The 18,263-nt window shown below is 49.5% G+C and overlaps 6 protein-coding genes across 6 annotated transcripts; all 6 read right to left on the reverse strand.

Moving 5' to 3' along the window:
- Positions 1 to 386: 386 nt before the first annotated feature.
- FVEG_03537 (hypothetical protein) lies at positions 387 to 3,197 on the reverse strand. The gene is made up of 3 exons (XM_018891139.1): positions 2,581 to 3,197; positions 738 to 2,522; positions 387 to 686 (listed from the first exon to the last, which is right to left on the reverse strand). Exons 1-3 carry the CDS (start codon positions 2,855 to 2,857, stop codon positions 496 to 498), a joined length of 2,253 nt encoding a protein of 750 aa, XP_018747603.1. The 5' UTR covers positions 2,858 to 3,197; the 3' UTR covers positions 387 to 495.
- A 2,714-nt stretch (positions 3,198 to 5,911) lies between these two features.
- FVEG_03536 (hypothetical protein) lies at positions 5,912 to 7,654 on the reverse strand (the record flags this gene model as incomplete). The annotated part of the gene is made up of 1 exon (XM_018891138.1): positions 5,912 to 7,654. The coding sequence occupies one exon, from the start codon at positions 7,652 to 7,654 to the stop codon at positions 6,122 to 6,124; it is 1,533 nt and encodes a 510-aa protein (XP_018747602.1). The 3' UTR covers positions 5,912 to 6,121.
- A 322-nt stretch (positions 7,655 to 7,976) lies between these two features.
- Positions 7,977 to 9,140, reverse strand: FVEG_03535 (hypothetical protein). The gene has a single exon (XM_018891137.1). The coding sequence runs from the start codon at positions 9,019 to 9,021 to the stop codon at positions 8,188 to 8,190; it is 834 nt and encodes a 277-aa protein (XP_018747601.1). The 5' UTR covers positions 9,022 to 9,140; the 3' UTR covers positions 7,977 to 8,187.
- A 180-nt stretch (positions 9,141 to 9,320) lies between these two features.
- FVEG_03534 (hypothetical protein) lies at positions 9,321 to 12,300 on the reverse strand. Its single transcript, XM_018891136.1, has 7 exons — positions 12,022 to 12,300; positions 11,814 to 11,972; positions 11,362 to 11,766; positions 10,944 to 11,312; positions 10,802 to 10,896; positions 9,732 to 10,751; positions 9,321 to 9,680 (listed from the first exon to the last, which is right to left on the reverse strand). The coding sequence occupies exons 1-7, from the start codon at positions 12,271 to 12,273 to the stop codon at positions 9,584 to 9,586; spliced, it is 2,397 nt and encodes a 798-aa protein (XP_018747600.1). The 5' UTR covers positions 12,274 to 12,300; the 3' UTR covers positions 9,321 to 9,583.
- Positions 12,301 to 13,110: 810 nt separating this feature from the next.
- Positions 13,111 to 13,932, reverse strand: FVEG_03533 (hypothetical protein; the record flags this gene model as incomplete). Its single annotated transcript, XM_018891135.1, has 3 exons — positions 13,111 to 13,131; positions 13,195 to 13,326; positions 13,381 to 13,932. 3 exons carry the CDS (start codon positions 13,930 to 13,932, stop codon positions 13,111 to 13,113), a joined length of 705 nt encoding a protein of 234 aa, XP_018747599.1.
- Positions 13,933 to 15,236: 1,304 nt separating this feature from the next.
- FVEG_03532 (hypothetical protein) lies at positions 15,237 to 17,960 on the reverse strand (the record flags this gene model as incomplete). The annotated part of the gene is made up of 2 exons (XM_018891134.1): positions 15,237 to 17,224; positions 17,290 to 17,960. The coding sequence occupies 2 exons, from the start codon at positions 17,958 to 17,960 to the stop codon at positions 15,340 to 15,342; spliced, it is 2,556 nt and encodes an 851-aa protein (XP_018747598.1). The 3' UTR covers positions 15,237 to 15,339.
- Between the last annotated feature and the right edge of the window lie 303 nt (positions 17,961 to 18,263).

The following is an 18,263-nucleotide window of genomic DNA, read 5'->3' on the forward strand; positions in this document are numbered from 1 at the left end:
AATCTCACAAGATTTTTAGACTAGTTGGTTGGGTCACTTCATCTTTGAGCATAGACATGTTCATCTTGAAATGTATGCTTTCGCGATCGCTGCTGGCTCGATCGCCGGAGAAGGATTCGGAGGTGCCATCAACGCCGCTTTTTTCATGCCTCTGGGGCTTACGGGCTCTCTAATCTGTCTCAGAGGTCACCTACTCATAAATCACCTGTGTTCTGTGGTGTGGACTGACCTGATTCTAGCATGTAGCGAGAGCCTGTAGGTTCACGTGAAAGTGCAAATAAGACAGTAAAGCAAAACGGTTTGCTTTCTCCCTTCTTAGATCATAATGAATTAGTGACTGCTGATCTGCATCAGCTAGTGTCGCAGAATGAAGCATTCCATGTAATTTGAAGATCAAGTGGGTATATTCATATGGCAAAGCCAGCTATTTGATCGTTGTAACAACTTCCGCCAAACGCTCAACAAACTCTCATGACGCATTAACTATTTGAGTAATTACCACTCAGCACCGGGCAGAGCAATCTCAGTTCCCTTGAAAGAACCGCTGACCTTTCCGAGCTCGAGAGCGGCGTTGATGACACCACCAAATCCTTCTCCGGCGATCAAACCAGCAGCGATCGCGAAAGCATACATTTCAAAATGGTTGTTGAACCATTTGCGCCACCACCACGCTGTAATAGAGCCAACTGCGTAATATGTTAGTTAAAAACTCGTAAAATGATACCAAAATGACTTACAGAGAATGGCGTTGGCATATCCGGAGTCGGGGCCGAGAACCCAGGCGACACCAACGGACATCCAGTTGGGGAGCCAATCACGGTACTTCTCGCGGGAACCGACGAGCCAAAAGTGCTTGACGATAGCCTGGACAGCGCAAAGAATACCCATAGCAATGGAGAAGTAGGCGGAGGACTTGGGAATAGGGATGCTGGGCATGGTGACAGCGGTGGCAACAGCTTGCCAAGCAGCAACGGAGGGAGCGGCGAAGGGGCAGATATCAGCGGGGTCATCGCTGGGTCGGTAGACGCAAGGGTATGCAGACATGAAGAGGACGAAGATACCGGGGGCAAGGAAGACGGAGACGACAGTACCCATGGCCTGGGCGTAGAACTGCAGCTTGGGGGGAGTCTTGAGGAGGAAACCAACTCGGAAGTCGCTGACAAGAGAGTTGGCGACATCAGCGGTACCGGAAGCAATGTTACCGGCGACAAGGTTGATTCGCTGGGCGTCCTTGATGGCGAAGTGGTTCTTGGTGATACCACCGTAGACAAGCTGGGAAGCCTTGGCGGAAGCAGTGAGAGGAGCACAGTCAGTGACGGCGCCACCATAGATGGACATGAAGGCGAAGATGACACCGAGGATACAGGCGAGGAGAGCAAGACCGGCGTTCATGTGGAACTGGACCTCACTGACGATCATGGCGAGAACGAGAGCAGCGAGAGTACCGGCGACCCAGACCCAAGTAGGGACCTGGTCCTGAGCGGAAGCAAAGTCCTCAACACCACCGTCGGCATCAGCCTTGGCAGCCTGCTTAGCGAACCAAGCGTTGCTGTGGCCGCGAGCCTGGAGTCTGTTGTTGATGGAGCGAGCGGACTCATGGACGGCGAACTTGATACCATCCCAGACAACCTTTCCGTGGAGGAAGAACTCAATGAGAGAGTAGACCATGAGGACCATGACACCGGGCCAGAGCATCCAGTATCGGGGAGAGGGAACGTAGTCGGGGTCATCGACTCCAGTCATGACGCTGAATCGAGTGATGCCTTCCCACTTACCCTCACCGACGGCGATACCAATGCACTCACCGTAGTGGACGAGAAGAGGACCGATGAGACCCCAGGCGACGACGGTACCACCCCACCAAGAGACAGCAGCGTTGAGACCGACAAGGATACCGGAGCCGAAGAAGGCGGGAGTGAGCTGGATGTACCAACCCCAGTTCTCAGGCTCAAGAAGACCACTGGCAGTGTATCCAGACCAGACGTAGAACCAGGTGAAGATGTGCCAGTTGTGAAGAATACCGTCGGCATATTGTCCAACACAGATGATGAGCAGAGCAATAATGAAAGCAATACCCAGCGCCTTGATCTTTCGCAGCGCATCAGCCGCACCAGAACCAACAGCGTGCATGGAGCGGATAGTCATAGCAGTAGCAGTAGGCGTAGGGAACACGAGGTTAAGCTCCCTCGCGACGTTGATGATGAAGAATCTTCGGAGGGGCACAGCAGCGAAGAGGCCGAAGAAGGCACAGACAAAGGTGATGGTGAGGATGCGGCCAAAGTCCTTCTTGGGGTCGTCGGAGAGAAGGTCGAGACGGTACATGGCGGGAAGACCGGCGACGAAGACACCGGACATGCCGCCGGCGCCGGTGGCAGCGGCCTGGATGATGGAGTTCTCTTGGGGGCCGAATTTGCCGCCGAGGATGGGGACGTGAGGGAGGGACTTTGTGAGCATGAGGATGAAGCCGTAGCCGAAGATAGCGCCGAACATGGTAGCGGGGAAGGTGAAACCAGTCTTGAGGCCTGTGATCCGTTAGTATTATGAGATCAATGGTGAGGGTGAGGGTGATGGTGAGCATACCGAGATAGACGTTGGAGGCGTTGACGAGCGAACCAAGAATGATACCGACAATGACCGCACGTGCAGTCAGAGGGTTAGGCTCATGCTCAACACCCTTTGCGGGAGGAAAGCTAGAGAACAGGTCGACGATACGATCATCTTCGCTGTCAGCCTCAGACTTGAGGTCCGTGTCGAAATGGGGCTCCTTCTCGTCATATCGAGGCTGCGCGGTCTCATCGTAGCGAGGCTGGAGGGAATCCTCGGGCAAACGCTCGGGGACGACTGTTTCGGCGACCATGATGGGCGATCAGTTGAAGAGTCAGAGAAGAACTTGAACTGGCTGGTACGAGAAACCCGAAGAATTGGGGAGCAGCGATCTTATTTATCTCTCCTGCAACGTCGTACAAGCAGTGGCAGGTGTATTTCAGTGGTGGCACTTTTGAAACAACCCCCCGATTGAGCAAGTCGCCGCTCCCATCCCATCCCATCTTTGCAAGTCAAGTCAAGTCAAATCAAATCAATTCCGCACATCGGGGGACTTTTTGCAACGTCGCCCAGAAGAGGAAGCGAGACAAACGATCTTTTGACGATTGCCAAATAAAGTAGCACAGATTCGAAAGCGGACCCCTTATCTGCGGTATCCGACGAATGAGAAGGCCGCGGTTGTACTTGGGAGCTGCCAAAATGGGAGCCGTATTTTATCGTGGTGCTTTGAACTTTTGTGCATGAGGAGAGGGTCAAGGCTCCACCCCCAGATAGAGAGCGGGTGGCACCGAGGGAGAACGGGCGATACGCGCCACATGTTGATGAGTGTGTAGGTGTGTGCTACAGGGGGATGAGGTTAAAGGTTTTATGGTTGGTTTATGGTTGTTATGGTTATCGGAGGGTTACTCTGCATTAGACTGTGAATGGTCAAGTCGCCTGCCACTGTCTGCCACTCGCAATATCATTGCCTCACTCACTAACCATCTCATGCTCCAAATCACCAGATGCTCACTTTACCTATTCACTCCCTCGGCGCATCATTTAATTCTAGACCACAATCCACAAACCCGCTTTCAATTGCTCATACTTCCCAAATCTCCTGACATCTCCCTCCGATAGCGCAGCGGTTTCTGCCCCCGGTATCAATCTCTCTCGCGATGTGAATGAATAATAAATCGGCATTGCACCTATCAGCATCGCGCTAAACCCAATCGGTGGGTGTGCTCCGTGTGCTGGCCAATGGCTCGGGGAACCTTTGTTGTTCTTGGCGCATTCTGCGGGGAGGGGGGACCTTTGTTAGGTTGGAGAAGGGCCTTTTTGTTTGGAGATGCTACAGGGCATCAAAACTGCGGAATGGAATATCGTATCGTATGTAGATAAGCCTAATACGTAAATGGAGATCTGCTGCTGGACCGAGGGCCCGTACTCAACGGCGTCATGGATATGTATTAACATTTTACGTATTTACTTGACACTGCAAGTGAAACGGCCTCAATTACAGTGCATCGTCTCATTTATGGTATCGCCTCCCCCGCACTCACTCACTAGCTACAGTGTCTGAGTGTCTCTTATTCCGCTGTTGAGTGCCGAGGCCATGGTGCCAAGGCAAAAGGGACCGCTGCTTGCATTGCATTTTCTAGGATGATCAACCCTTGTCCCGTGCTATCTCGGCCCCATACTCGACTCGCACTGCAGTAATCACCTGGTGTTCCCAAGCCAACATACAGAATGGACTTTTGTCCAGATACTAGCTTGACTATGCCCAATTCTACACATCACTCGACCCACTGCGTAACCAACAACGGGGTACCAACAGACGATAGCGATCGCGATGCTATCTCAGTGAAAGAAACGCTTACCCTATTGCCACTGAGTCAATTGCAACGTTTGATACCGTCGTCTCAATCGGTGTCGCCATTGTCGATCAGTGTGCCTGGACGGATATTCCAGAAAATTGGAAGATCGTCTTGGCCACAGATACCAAGACCGTTATACCCGTAGCCAAGAATGCGGCGACATGCACCACCCGATGCCCAGATTTTTTGACGTTCATTGATGAACCTCAGCACCAACTCGCTAGCCATGTTATCAATCGCTCGCCACGCGGGCGTCTATTTCGTGCTCTAGGTGGATGCGGATCGGAATCCCTGTATTTCTCGTGCTCCATGCCAGATCGCGACAAGATTACAGGTTGATACAAATTGATTGGTGAGGTCTTAGTAATATTTATCACTTCGTTTTCATTTAGACATATCTCGCGATTTTGAAGACGATTTTGAAGTCGCTGTATTGAGTCTCACGCTCGAGATGGTATTGGAACTCAGAGCAATTCTTTTTTGTCGTTCATCGCGATGTAATTGAAGGTATCATTATATCAAATGGTGGCATCGAACACCAAAAATGCAGACTGCACAATGCCTGCATGATTGCCATTTGGCACTCACAACCACCAAATCAACATGCCAGCTACCCCAGTAAGTAGCATCAATCGTCAATTCAAGGTTAAAATCTCTATTTTCCTGGTTTCTCTCCGGCCGCAAGCTACTTCACATGCCAATGCAACCTCCAACCACCAAAACCAACCAGTAACCCCCGACCCTTCCAAACCACCTAGATAGAACCCTTCCCCATATCAATTGGCCATTATCAAACAAGCATATCATTCAGCTCCGAACCCAACAGTCAGGAAATCTGCCCCGATCCGGGTTTTCGCCGGGGCTCTCCCTGTCTTTACCCCAGCCTGTCAAAGGTTCCCAGGCCTAGGGAGCTTCCACTTCGGGACACACACCCTCGCTTCCCCGTGAATATCGCCCCCACAATCGGGATAGATTACATATGCACGGGGGGCGAGAGGGACACTGGTATGAAATCTTGTTGGTTACCAGAGGGTGATCCTTCAGGCGGATTGTGGCGGGTTTATGGAAATGGTGTTTTGAGCCTTGATAAACCGATATCTGCTATGCTGATTTTGGAATGAGATGTTGGGAGTGAGCGCGTGATGGAGGAGTTGCTGCAGAAGTTCCAGAGGAAGATGGTATGCGAGGGGTGGAGGTGTTGTTGGTTGATAATGGATTGCGGCACGGGCGACTATCAAGGTCCTTTTTGAGAGACCTGCCCCAATGCGTAACCTGTCAGCTTCACTGGATCAGTCATTGGATAGTCTCGTACGGTATCTTGTCAGAAACATCGATCGAAGTTGGTTTACACGATCTCTGGAGAAGCTTCACTTCGTTGCTGTTTCGTGACTTGGATAAGCTACGAGATAACATGAACAGGTTACAGCACGAAGATGTCAGCAGCCAATCTCGAATTACATGATACGGCGCTTTCGAAACGGCGATGAGATAAGATATCGACCGTGGAATGCGTCGCAAAACAGTATTGATTCGGCTGACAATCAAGTGCCGGTACACGAACAATTGTTCCGTTGAACTAAACTCAAAGGAATACTGAACAACCAAAGACATGAAACGAACCCTCACCTCGAAGGCTCGTTGGTAGAAAGAATAACATTCAGCGTCCTAGAATTCACCCATTCTCAGAAATCCCTTTCCATCAACACGCTCCCTAACCAAACTCACGGCTTATCGATCCCAAGACCCGAGAACACAACATCTTTACAACGCTCAAGATACTCTTTCACATCCATCTCCGGATGCCAAGCGTCATTATACGCTGCACTCAAACACAACTCTCCCCGAAACGTACCAAGAAACAAACCCAGCCCATTCCCGAGCTCTTCACCCGTAACCCACGGATCTCTCGCCTCAAATGCCCCCGTTTCCGGCGCCACGATAGAATCAGTACGCCCCATACTCGAGATCGATACAGACGGATGAGCATTTGGTTCCGGCACTGGAAGGGGTCGAGGACCAGAGGGTAGCAGTGGTGTAGCTTGGGAGAACATCGTCGGTGCGAGGACGTAGAATTCCTCGTCTTGCTTGACGGTGAGATAGAAGCCTTTGACGGTTTCAAGAATGGAGAGAAATTCCGCCTTGCGGTCTGGTTTTGTGGAAGATGGGTGGAGATCCATGTCGACGACGAGACTTTGGCCAGAGACGGAATGGTAGACAGCTGCTGGATGTTGAGCCGTGTTATATGGTTTTTGACAACTTGAGCGCTCGTTGCGCAGGATGTAGTTGATGTAGCGAACTTTCTTGATCTGAGTCGGTTTATCCTGTAGGTCTCGCACGACCATAGCAGCTGCAGCATGGAAGACATGTGTCGGCGTAGCTCCAACCGTCTTGCACGCCGCCAACAACTGTCGAGTTTCCTCTCTGGTGAGCGTGAGTGCTAAGCGCTGATGACGGCCTGGAAGTAAATCGCCCTGTCGATAAGGAAGGGCAAGGATTTCCACGCTGGGATCAGAAGCGGCAGCGGCTTTTTGAGCTGCCATTTGCTTAAGTCTATCCAGTTGATTCTGATCGGGGGTTTCGGGAATTTGAGCGGCGATACGATAGGATGGACTCAGATTTGGAGTTTCACTGCCATCCAGAGCTGGGGGTGTATAAGTACTGCCCTTGTCGTAAGCTTCTGACGCGAGGGATATGAAGTTGTTGAGCATCATGAGAGTTCCAATGCCGTCGATGATGTCGTGAGGAGAACGGAAGACGAGGTCTCGGCGGATTGTGACAGATTCATCGCCACCGCGCTCAGCAGGAAGATGTAAAACAAACATGGTTGGGAGTTTTGGCGCAGGCGGATCTGAGTTAGCCCACTGATTCCCAGTCTGTCCGTTGGAGATATGCACAAGAGTTTTCTTTAGCCAGGCGTCTTTATCTGCTTCACCCTGGAGTTCTTTATAACTCTTGATCCAATCTCCTGATTCAGCGATCTGAGTGACTTCAGATGCGAGTGTAGGGTGAGCGTATCTGAGTGCAAGCCAAGCTTTGCTCAAAGCTTCGTCAACCTCAAATTCAGCATCATCTTGAGACAAGCCTCTAGTATTCTTGATGGAGAGTGAGACATGGCCTGTCATCCCAAAGAACATGCGACCGCCTCCTTCGTAGAGAACAACCATGGTTGAGTAGAATTGTTCGATCTCATCGATATGGCGCTGCCAAACACCGGGGTTGACACGATGCCAGTTGTAGTTTCGAGTCGTAGTCATTTTGAAAAAGGTGATACCGAATACCTTTCTTATTGAATCAATATCGGGATAAACAAGCTATTTTCGAAATTTCAAGGAGCGCGAACCACATTGATATAAGTAGCCCCCTCAAGGTTGATGTGGAGGAACGGTTTACCTGTCGGAATCACGGGCCGTCTTCCAGGCTGCCCATCTCAACATTCACTGGTCCATCTGGTAAACCAAGGCAAAACTCTGGTTAAACGACTCAATGACCCGAGACTTGTGATGCAAGAAGAATATGCCGCTCTCATGAAACCAATGAGCTGACATCGTGTGAAGACCTTGATGTTAGTGGGGTGGCATAGGTACAAAAGGTGGATTATCGATATTGCCAAATACGGATATTGAATGGAAAACACGCTATCCGAGCTAGGTATTAGAAACAGCGCGCTTGTCTAAACTGAGAAATCTAAGCAGCGTTTTATATCAGATGATATACAGAATCAAATCATTCCCATGTGGCCAAGAAACCCATTTTTCTCTGTGTACCCTTTCTCTCCGCAGGTACCCCCTTAAGGCTTAGTGCCAGGCTCAGGACGCAAGCAAGGAAAGATAAAGTTCCTCGCAGCAAGCTTGAACATCTTCTTCGCCAGCCTATTAGACCTCTCCGCATACTCCTTCGAATCATTGACATGCGGAAACGGCACATCGGGAACTTCCTTTCCCAGAAACTGGCACAACGGCTCCCAACCATCCGCAAGCTTGAGATCCAAGAGCTGGTCCTTAGGTACGGTATCTCTGATGTACTTGTTATGCCGAGCATACGCGGGCTTGAGGTATTCGATAACGTCATTTGCAGAAGGCGCTCTCGTCCAGCCCTGGTGAATCTTATTGCACGGCCTCGGACTCGTAAACCCTGAAAGATCACCCAGCTTTACTCCAAGTTTTCGTAAAAAGGGACTCGTTGAGTTCTTGACCACGGCAACCATGCTCGGATACCACTTCTCGACATCGCGCTCGACGAGAATGACTTTGGCGTCGGGATAAGCTGGGATGAGCGACTCAGCGAAGTAAGAAGCGACATCCGAAACAGCATCGTATTTTCCAAACACTTCATTCCATTCCTCACGGGAGAAAGGTTTACCGCGGTATGTCGGGAGGACGGTGAATGTCGCGTCGCACGCTCTGTCGAAGATGGGCCATTGCCATTGGAGTTCTTCACGCTCAGCTGCGTCCCAGCCGTGATGTACGTTGGGATAGCCAAGGATTTGCAGCGCTTTCATAAGTGATGCTGAGCCATTGCGGGGAGCGCCGAGGCATAGAATTGGTGGAGGGCGAGTCGCTTTTGGTAAAGTGTCCTTTTCGCTCTGCGACGACGAGTCGACGGTCTTTTCGTGGTTATCCATATTGAATCTGACGACGCTGAGAGATAAGCAGAGAAAACTGACGGAGAGGGAGAAGTGGCTAGCTCATTCTCTTTATTTGGATGCCGCGTAATTACCCCGATGCTCGTTCTGAGACACGGAAATCTTACGCCCAGCGAACGGCACGGATGATCATTAATTTCACCCAATTGCCATGGCGCTTCTCATGCTGGCGGGTAAGCACTTGTTCTAGCGGGCGTCGATCGAGACCCATCGTATTCGTAGAGAGAGGGATCTGCCGCACAAAAGAAAGACCCCTGGTAAGTTACGAAAAAAGGTTATTCGGGATCCCGAGGGGCCGTAAACTGAGGCGACACCCGATGGTACTGTACCAATGGCAGGCATCTGAGTTTGCATTGAACAGAGCAGTGCAACAAATTTATTGTAACATTCTTGTCTTAAAACATGTTGAAGAAGACAAAGACATTCTTTCTACTCCAGGCGTTCAGCTACCGACGAAATCTCCCGGCTGATCCTGGTAAGTGATCTCGGAACAGTCGGCATACCAGGACCCTGCGTAACCTTATATCCATGTTTTCAGCAACTACCGAACTTTTGATTGAAATGGCGAAGACTTCAGTGCCTCGGCTTCTTGCCCACAAGTTTTCACTACAATCCTTTGAATCTTTGCTGTCATGAATCTACTAAATCTGTCAATGGACATGCAACGATATTGAGGGAAGAGATCTTACTTCGCCTTGGGGAGTGGTTGCACAGCGTTCTTGTTCTGCTGAACGAATGGCTCGCTGTTTTCGGGGGCTTTGTCGCACTGCAAGCCACCGGGTTTCCCATCAGTAATTTCAGGTAATGGAACATAATCGCTGTACAAAGAAGAGAGTGAACCTGCACTTTGTGCCTTGTCCGACCTGATTCGACCGACACCGCGCAAGACAGATATTTGGAGCCTTGAGAAGTCCTTCCATGCTTCTTCGGAGATGACTTCACCGCCATACTTGACGACTCTCCATTGAAGATGAAGTCTAAGATAGTCTTCAATCTCATCGGGGTTCTCGATAGAGTGGTCGGGAATTTTGTCTCTGATATGGTGAAGAAGATGGATCGTCAACGGGACCTGAGCACATGAAAGGACTTGTGCTGCAGCTTGTTTCTTGCAATTGTTGCAAGAGCCCCCGGACGAGCTCTGTCTGCCACCAAAGGAGTACACATGACCAATGTAGCTGCGCTTTTCAAAACTCGTGCCTTTGGCTGGTGGTCCACCTAAGAAGAATTGGATTGTATAAGACAGACCGTCTAGGGCGTATCGGTCATACACCACGTTGACGATGTAATCCTTCCAAAATCCTTTCTGGCCCGGATATGACCGTATTTCGTCGAAAACAGTACTGGACTTGTCCATCGATTCAATGAGATGTCCTGTGCCTGGGTAGATCGTGTTGATATGCGATCGAAGCTCTCGTTGGAACTCCCCCGGTATAAATCGCCCATGCTTTTGTATCGTTCTTTCAGCTACCTCCGCAAGGTCATCATACTGATAATTCAACTCTGTCCAATCCCGACACGCTTGCGCCGTCCAAACTTCTTTTTCGAGATCGTTGTCCTTCCTGTGAAACGGTTCAAGAGGATCCGTTTCCTTGTCGTCGGATATACTCGAAGCTGTCGTACTCGCGGTATTGAAACCCCTTGGTTGTTCGTTGTCAAACCATAGCTTTGGGTTGAGGCATTGCCATATAGCCAACAAGCGATCAATTTGCCTGCTCCATGTCAGTCATGCTGCTTTGCTGCTTTGAGTAGGGAGACTGACACGTGGTGAAGCCAGAAGATGGGATCAAACGCTGCTACTGGCACATCGCTCATGTGGCCCATGCCAGTGGCATAGTCACTTCCTCCCGTCAAGTTCTTGCATTCATGTCAGCCAAATCCACAACATTCGTCTGTCGTCTTACGTGGATATTGTTGTGGATATACTCCAGAGATATATATCCTGTCCTCGGACATCCTCTGCCCTCAGCAATCCACTTCGTCGAAGCAAACTGTCCCCAGTTCGAGTTATAGCCTTTCGAGAACATACGATTAACTGCATCGGAAAGGCTCCCAGGATTCCATGCATAGTCTTTCGAATGTTGCTCCATTGTACTCCATCTGGGCTTGCCATCCGGGCCATTCTCATGAGCCTTCGAGAGGTTCACGTTTGCTTGCCAACAGTTCCTTACTCCATGCAGACCAGTGAAATAATTAGCTGGGTCCCTCTCTTCCTCGGAGATGTCTTCTCTTCTGAAGATCCCATAGCGGCTGGTACTCGAAGTTTTGCTCCACTAAGCGCCTGTCAGCAAACTCTCAAGCTGGTCCGGTTGATTGACTCACTGGAGCCCAATCACAATCCTTCTTGAGCGGGAGTTCGTCATGCACTATTGGATTGTCTTTGATATTCCATTTCGACTTTTTCCCGGGCATGCTACCGAAGGGCAAGGGTTTCCCTGTATTTGGATGTTTTTCTGGATTCTCGAAGCCCACCAGTGGGTTGGGATAGAGACCGCTTCGTGGGAATTGGTTCTTTATCGTAGTTGGTGGGTAGATTCGCACGGCTCCTTGAGTAAGTACTGGTGGGCAAACCAAGTCTTCGTGGTACCGTTGTCGCCTAGCCCAGTCCCAGTATGGCATCCGCCAGTGTTTTGCTGCTGTGAACCATTCGTCTGCCTCAGAGACTGGCAAGCCAAAAGCGATCGTCCAGTTGATGATAATTAGCTTCATATTCTCCCAAATACGTTGCTACTTATGTTAGAGCTGAATCAATGTTGTCCGAGATCAGATCTCACCTCGAAGAGAAGCATATATGGTCTATGCCATGCAGGAAAGTTCAGGCTGTTGTGGTTGCAGTATCCACCGAAAGGCTGATCACCAGCCTGTTTAGTCTTCTTGTCCGGTGCATGTTTTGGTTCCGGCGCGCCGTCCCAGGCAACCTTTGGATACCCGTGCTAACCAAAGATCAGTAGGGCACCCAGCTGTCAGGACCTTCAAACTTACGATTCCGGCAATCTGGAAGTAGGATAGCTTGTCATCGACGGGCATAGACTTGAAGCGCTCCAAGGCTAGCACGAATAGCGTCCACTGTTTCCTCTCATTTGGATCGTCTGAGCTGGCAAGAGACGATATTTCTTTACGGACTGGAAGGCCCTTTACGTAGGGAATTTCTCCAGGGTATCTCATGGTATTTGGTGGCCGGGGAAGGCCCTTGACGCCGTATGTTCCATCTTCTGGAGAGATTGCTTCACCCATAATGGCGGAGTGGGTCAATTGACACCTGAGGAAGCTCCTTAATAGATGGTAGAAAAGTGCACTTGTGGTGCAGGAGGCTTCTTATACCTACAAAGGTCTGAAGGGTCGCGAGTACGCTTATCTGCAATTATGACGCAAAGTGAAACTCTCATAAACAACTACAGACACCGAACCTAAATCTGCCGTCGGATCTACACAAACAGCCCGAGATATTCAGTCCGACAACCCGGCTCGCTGCCCCAGTGATAAACATCAGCTCCGAAGTTCAGCCAATATGAGCAAGGACAAGAGTAATCACAAGATTCGGCGGTCAAAGCTCAACTATTCTTGGAATCGAGTGTCTCACAGTGTCCACCTTTTGGGAATTTCACATGTGTTAGACTAAGACATGAGCTGTAGCGAAGCCAACCAGTAAGCTTAGAACCAGCCGCCAACGTCACAAGCTGAAGACACCCAGGGATCTACGACACTAGTAGTGATTGAGCCTGTCTGATTGGCCACTGGACGGGGAATCTGCAGAGCTAACGAGCCAGACTAGCCAGCACAGAGCTGTGGGTAGAGCTGAACTTGGTGAAGGTCAACGAGAACTGGTAAGATCGTCAAAGGTAGTGCAGCGGGATGAACGGATCAGCCCGGTTAGCTCAATGCCGAGCGACAAAGAGCCCGATTTCCAACATAACTTATCTAAGGACCTATAGCTAACAACTCTACTTCAGCCCTCAAACTCTTCTCTCCTTCCTTATCCATAGCGCCCAACCCAGATGAACACCAACAGTGAATATGCCAGTCACAACACAATACAGCCAAATCCAATTCGACACATGCCGGCCTGACTGCTCAAAGCTGAAGAAGGAGGTACTAAAGAACGTCTTATCAGATAAGTCAGAAGAGTCAACGTTTTGAGGTATGTCCAAGTCTTACCGCCACAAACGTCGCTGGCAGAAATGCGAGGGTGACCCATGCTATAGCTCTCATGTCGGAGCTGTCTCGAAGTGCTGCTTCGGTCTTTTTGAGGTTCAAAGCACTATCGCGCTGTGCCATTAGATTCAGACACTATGTCTGATTAGCGGACAGTGGACAGATGTTTTGAGCGTTTTGGCTACTCACCGCTTGCATTTGCGCCTCTGCTCGCTTGGCAAAATAGATACTTCGTGTTCGATTGTTAGCAGACCATGTTTTTGAGGCTGAGATCTTCATTCCGATTGAGGACTTTGCCCTCTCCCAAGGACTGCCGTCAGTGTTAAGTTCACCAAGACTGTCATTTAGCCCCTGTAGCCAATCGAGTAAACTCTCATTGACCTGGCATTTAGCCTCGGTCATGGCACACTCTGCAGCAACAGAAGTGATCTTTCCAGGGGCAGCTTCAAAGTCAACATCCTGCTCGTGGTGGCGCTCCCAAACCTTGTCCCCATAGGCATAATGGTTGAGCTCTTCATGATATTTGTCATTTCGGTAGTTCTTGTGAGTCCCAGTTCGCTTCTCAACCGAGTAGAGAGAATCCCTCATCAGGGTGAGTTTCTCTGCAGTGCCTTCTATCCTCTGCTCCATCAGGATGAGTGGCACAAGGAGAGGATGCCATGCAAGGGCTTTGAGAGTCTGTAGTCGCAGCAGCAGATGCTTGATGTCTGTCTTGTGCAACATGTGAGCTACGACGTGCATAACTCTTGAGGTTGGGCAGTGAACAGCAGAGATACTGAAGTTAGCGAGGTTGGAGTCCCATCTTTCTGGTTTGACAACGAAGCCTGGGGATCATGTCGTCAGTCGGCGATTCGAGAGAGACAGGATAGAGTTAGCATAACTTTTAGGCCTGCTTGCAATGGAACTTCAAACCAGGTGGGTGGCGTCTGCATCTGCTCGGTGCATATAAAAGTGTTTTCCAGGTGCAGCAAGTCCAGGTGCTCCCTGAATCCTTTCCACGACAGAGGCGGTGCATTATCGTTTTCAGTGTTGAACGGTAAGATTCTAGAAGCATTAGACAAATGCGAATAAGTCGAAATTTGGAGTTTTAATTGAAGCTCAAGAGAATGGCGCACTTACATTAATCTGAGAATGCCTTTCGACCCATCTTGATGTGGGAGCTTGGACAATATGAGCACAGAAACGATATTAAAAGGCTCTCAATCGTACCTCAAATACTCTAGAGAGATCTGGCGCGGATTTGGGATTGCCTGAGTCAAGGGAAACCTCGCTGTATTTGATTTCGTCTTCCTGCTGTGATAAAGACGTCAATATTGAGTAGTTTAATGTAATCGGGTGCTCATACAGGTCCTTCAATTATTTCGACAAATCTTGCATCCTGCGACCCGACAAACTGATCGAAGAATGCGTCGCGCGGAGTATTGGTGAACTTCTGTATCCAGGGCTTGACACAGCCGGCAGAAGAAATGGTAGGCTTCATAGATGCCATGGCTTGAAAGTATTGCAATGGTGGACGAGTAAAGAAAAAGGCGACGTGTGTAATACCAAATTGGAAGTCAGAAGAGGTAATATGTATGGGATGGAGTCAGTATGCAGCCCCAGCAGCCTTTTATCTAACGGTAAACCTCTTTTTCCACTTGGAGAATAGGCAACGAGGCATACCAACTGAAGTGGCTGTGCATTGAGGCTTGTAACTACAACTTTGTGGAATTGTGCATCTTAGATTGTATGGTTCTTACTAATCTTACCACCTTTTATGCCCAGCAATAGCGCGGAAACATTCTCTTGGAACGTTGAACTGGAAGAAAGGCCGTATTCGAGACGGAAAGAATAATGGGAATGCGCATTTGCGATCAGAGAATGACTTCCAAATTGCCGTTTCGCCACAAGTGAGGCTGAATAGCTGCAGGTGTTCTTCTGACTATTGGCAATATTGGCGGTCTAGACATGGGTCTCCCAGAAGCTGAGGAGTTAGCTGCATGCTGAACGCCTCAGTGCCACCCGCCAATAGTATCTGGGTGCGTGACGCGTAATGCTTGATATTGGGATGGTAGAATCTATCGTATCTCGATCTGGCAAATATAACACCACCACCATCACCATCATCGAAATTCTACGCAATTAACACTAACATCGAAAAGACTATTCTCACTCTCTTGGAGAAGACCAACCCATAAAAGGATCCCGGTTATCGCAACAAGCTCCCACGACATTGACATGCTCTTCAAAGAGTTTGTTCCGGCTGTCGAACTCCTCCCCACATTGTTCGCACGTCCTTTTTTCTAAAGGCAAAGGGATTGGAACCTTCTCTGTCTTCTTTTTGCGGTTACGGCGGGGTCTGGCGACCACCTGGACCGTCTTCGCTTCCTCCATGTTCGCGTCCTTCACGACATCCTTGTGGAATCGTGCCCGCTCCTCCTTTCTTGACTCAAGTTTCTCTCCGGGGAAGATAGACGCCAGAATTTCACCAGCCCGGTCTCTCTCATTCTTATAGTACTGGCCTTTCGACCTTCCTCTCCTATTCGCTTGAATTTCACCCTGGCTATATGTCTTCATCCAGCTCATCAGTTGCCTGGATAGTTGAGCTGCTCTCAGTTTGCAATCCTTGTCTCCTTTTCGCAGGATCTCGATTGCCTCGTCCATGAAGCGGTATATGTTTGCTATGTCATCTGGGTTGGTGGAGAATCTGACAGCTGCCCCAGCATCGCTTTCTCTCAACTGCCCCAACCTGGCCCTTTTCCTGGCTGCGTTTCTTTGCTTCCTGATCTTCTTTCGCTTTCGAACGTCTAGCTCCTCGGTTGTTGCCTTTTCATGAAGGTCGTAAGCGAGCTGTTCCAAAGCAAAAGCAAGAGCTCGGGTCATTGTGGTGTACTTCAGCTTCCCCTGGATTGCTTCTTGTCTGCAGCGACCTTGTGCCAAATTTACCAGTTCCAGACAGACACGATCGATGAGATTCAATAGGAAAGTAATTTGAGACACTCGAGTCCGATCGTCGCTTCTGTTGGCCTTGAGAGTGGACAGAACGTCACTCAAAGCAACACCACTCATATGCAGCATCTCAATCCTTTCCAGTTGCTCATCACTCATTGATGCACCTTGATGTTCGGAAACAGTAGCTGGGATTGGAGGCCTGTAACCACCGTTTGTTAGGGGCAGGTAATGCTTGTATCGTGTCTGCAACTCTTCTACATCCACGAGCCCCCAGATATTTGGCCAGATCCGGTTGCAATACATGCCGAGATTTAGGACGACGAAATGATCATTTCCAACTTGTGAGCCAAGGATTTCCATGAACTTCCAGCATCCAAGGCCTAAGCTCTTCTTCAGGTCGAGCGGTGTTGAGTTGAGAATAGAGAACAGAGAATCGACGAGCACCATCAGGTGGTCAGAGGCCTTGTAACCCAAGTCACGTAGGCGAAATCGCAGTGATTGAAGGAAGACGCCGACGAGGATGTACTTTTCCACCCATGTTTCCCCGTCCAGAACGACACTCATGAGAGTATCACAGACCTTCCAAATATGGAGTAACATGTGAGGGTCACAAAAGAATTCAGTTACCTTGACCTGAGAAAGAACGCGGTCAAACAGGACTTTGAGTCTGCTCAATGTTCCTTTCATCACGTGTCCTTCATGGAGGGCTTCAATTCCCCGGCATTTGTCGTACAAGCTTTGCCACGTGGCCAAGCTCTTGGTAGCTGTATCTTCTAAAGACTGGTTTGATAGGGTAAGTGTAATCCTGCTGGCGCCCCACTTGTATCTTCCCTTCTGGTCAAAGAGTGTCTTTACAAGGCTGTCAATGGCGTGGAGAATTTTATACTGGTAGATGTACGGTTCGGAGGATACTGAAGGTACCTGAAGGAGCCGGTTGTCGGATAGGTAGCACTGTCCATCTACCTTACACCTGAATATGTCGAGAATTCCTATTGCTGTTCTAGCAGACTTCCCAGGCCTTCCATGACGTGAAGACTTGTCTTTAGCTTTCTCCAACTTGAATTCTTCCCATCTGTCGCCAAGCTTTTGATATGTCGAGACTCTACTTAGATGTTAGCCGTGGGTGCCATTTAAGCTCGAATTTGAGAGGTGCGACGATAAACTCACGCAAATTTGAAACCGTGTATGCTCGACATTTCAAATGCTACCTCAGGGAATGTGTGACCTTGTTCAAGCTTGAGGTACTTTATAGTTTCTCGCCATGGTTCCCACTTCTCGTCCCGGCTCTTGGCCCCCCCCTCTTTGGAAATCTTCTTCCTTGAGTGTCCCCGGCTTTTCGCTGTTCTAATAGGGCAGTAAATACTCTCAGGGGGCTGATTAACTGGGGTCGAAGGACCTTCAGACATGATCCCGGCATCAGCCATCACTATATCGGCGTCAATAGGGTACGGTGGCATGCTAATGGCCATCCCGTTCTGTTGGAACATTACTGGATTGGGTGGGTTCATATGGAGCGCAGGTAGCTGTATAAGGGACGTGCTGCCGTTGTATGGGAAGACGGGGAAGCCTTCTTGTTGATTATAGGGTTGGGGGATGCTCAAACCCGGACTAAGAGCTGTTGCAGGCGTGGCCAGAAATCCAGGCTGGGTAGGAATCGTACTGTAACCAAGTGTCATCGAGTATGGTGATACGACTCCCGGGGCATTGATTCCGATGTTGTACTGTGTCTGTCTTGGGTTGGCACCCGGCAAGAGATAGCCAGGATCCGTTTCGCCATCTTTGTCCTGAGATCGAGCAGTCATTCCAGTGGCATCATTATACCACCGGAAGTCTTCCATCGTGCTAAAGGCTGCACGGCTGTGATGATTGGGGCTTATGAATAGAAACTTGGAGTGCCTGATAAAATGTCTTTTCAAGATAACTTTAGGAAGACATTCGGTTGTTATATACACCAGAGAATGTACAAATTCGAAGAGTCAGACATTCGGGCATCGACTTGGCTCCGAGTGCCATTTCCCCCCACTCCTGACGCAAATTCAGAAAGTGCAATTGGATAAGAAAACACCATCGTGCCGTCACCGTTGTGTGAGTTTATTGGTCTTTTTTGGTGGGTGGCATGAATATATGGGCCCGAACTGACG

The sequence above is a fragment of the Fusarium verticillioides genome, chromosome 2 (assembly GCF_000149555.1).
Source record: "Fusarium verticillioides 7600 chromosome 2, whole genome shotgun sequence".
Taxonomy (NCBI): domain Eukaryota; kingdom Fungi; phylum Ascomycota; class Sordariomycetes; order Hypocreales; family Nectriaceae; genus Fusarium; species Fusarium verticillioides.

Bases quoted from the DNA above. Each gene is read 5' to 3' on its own strand.
- FVEG_03534 (XM_018891136.1), bottom strand. From the start codon at position 12,273: ATGGGTGAAGCAATCTCTCCAGAAGATGGAACATACGGCGTCAAGGGC. The intron at 11,767-11,813 runs GTGAGATCTGAT...TAACATAAGTAG, and splicing joins CATATATGCTTCTCTTCGAG to CAACGTATTTGGGAGAATAT. The intron at 9,681-9,731 runs GTAAGATCTCTT...CAGATTTAGTAG, and splicing joins CAACCACTCCCCAAGGCGAA to ATTCATGACAGCAAAGATTC.
- FVEG_03535 (XM_018891137.1), bottom strand. From the start codon at position 9,021: ATGGATAACCACGAAAAGACCGTCGACTCGTCGTCGCAGAGCGAAAAG.
- FVEG_03537 (XM_018891139.1), bottom strand. From the start codon at position 2,857: ATGGTCGCCGAAACAGTCGTCCCCGAGCGTTTGCCCGAGGATTCCCTC. The intron at 2,523-2,580 runs GTATGCTCACCA...AACGGATCACAG, and splicing joins CGCCTCCAACGTCTATCTCG to GCCTCAAGACTGGTTTCACC. The intron at 687-737 runs GTAAGTCATTTT...CATATTACGCAG, and splicing joins ATATGCCAACGCCATTCTCT to TTGGCTCTATTACAGCGTGG.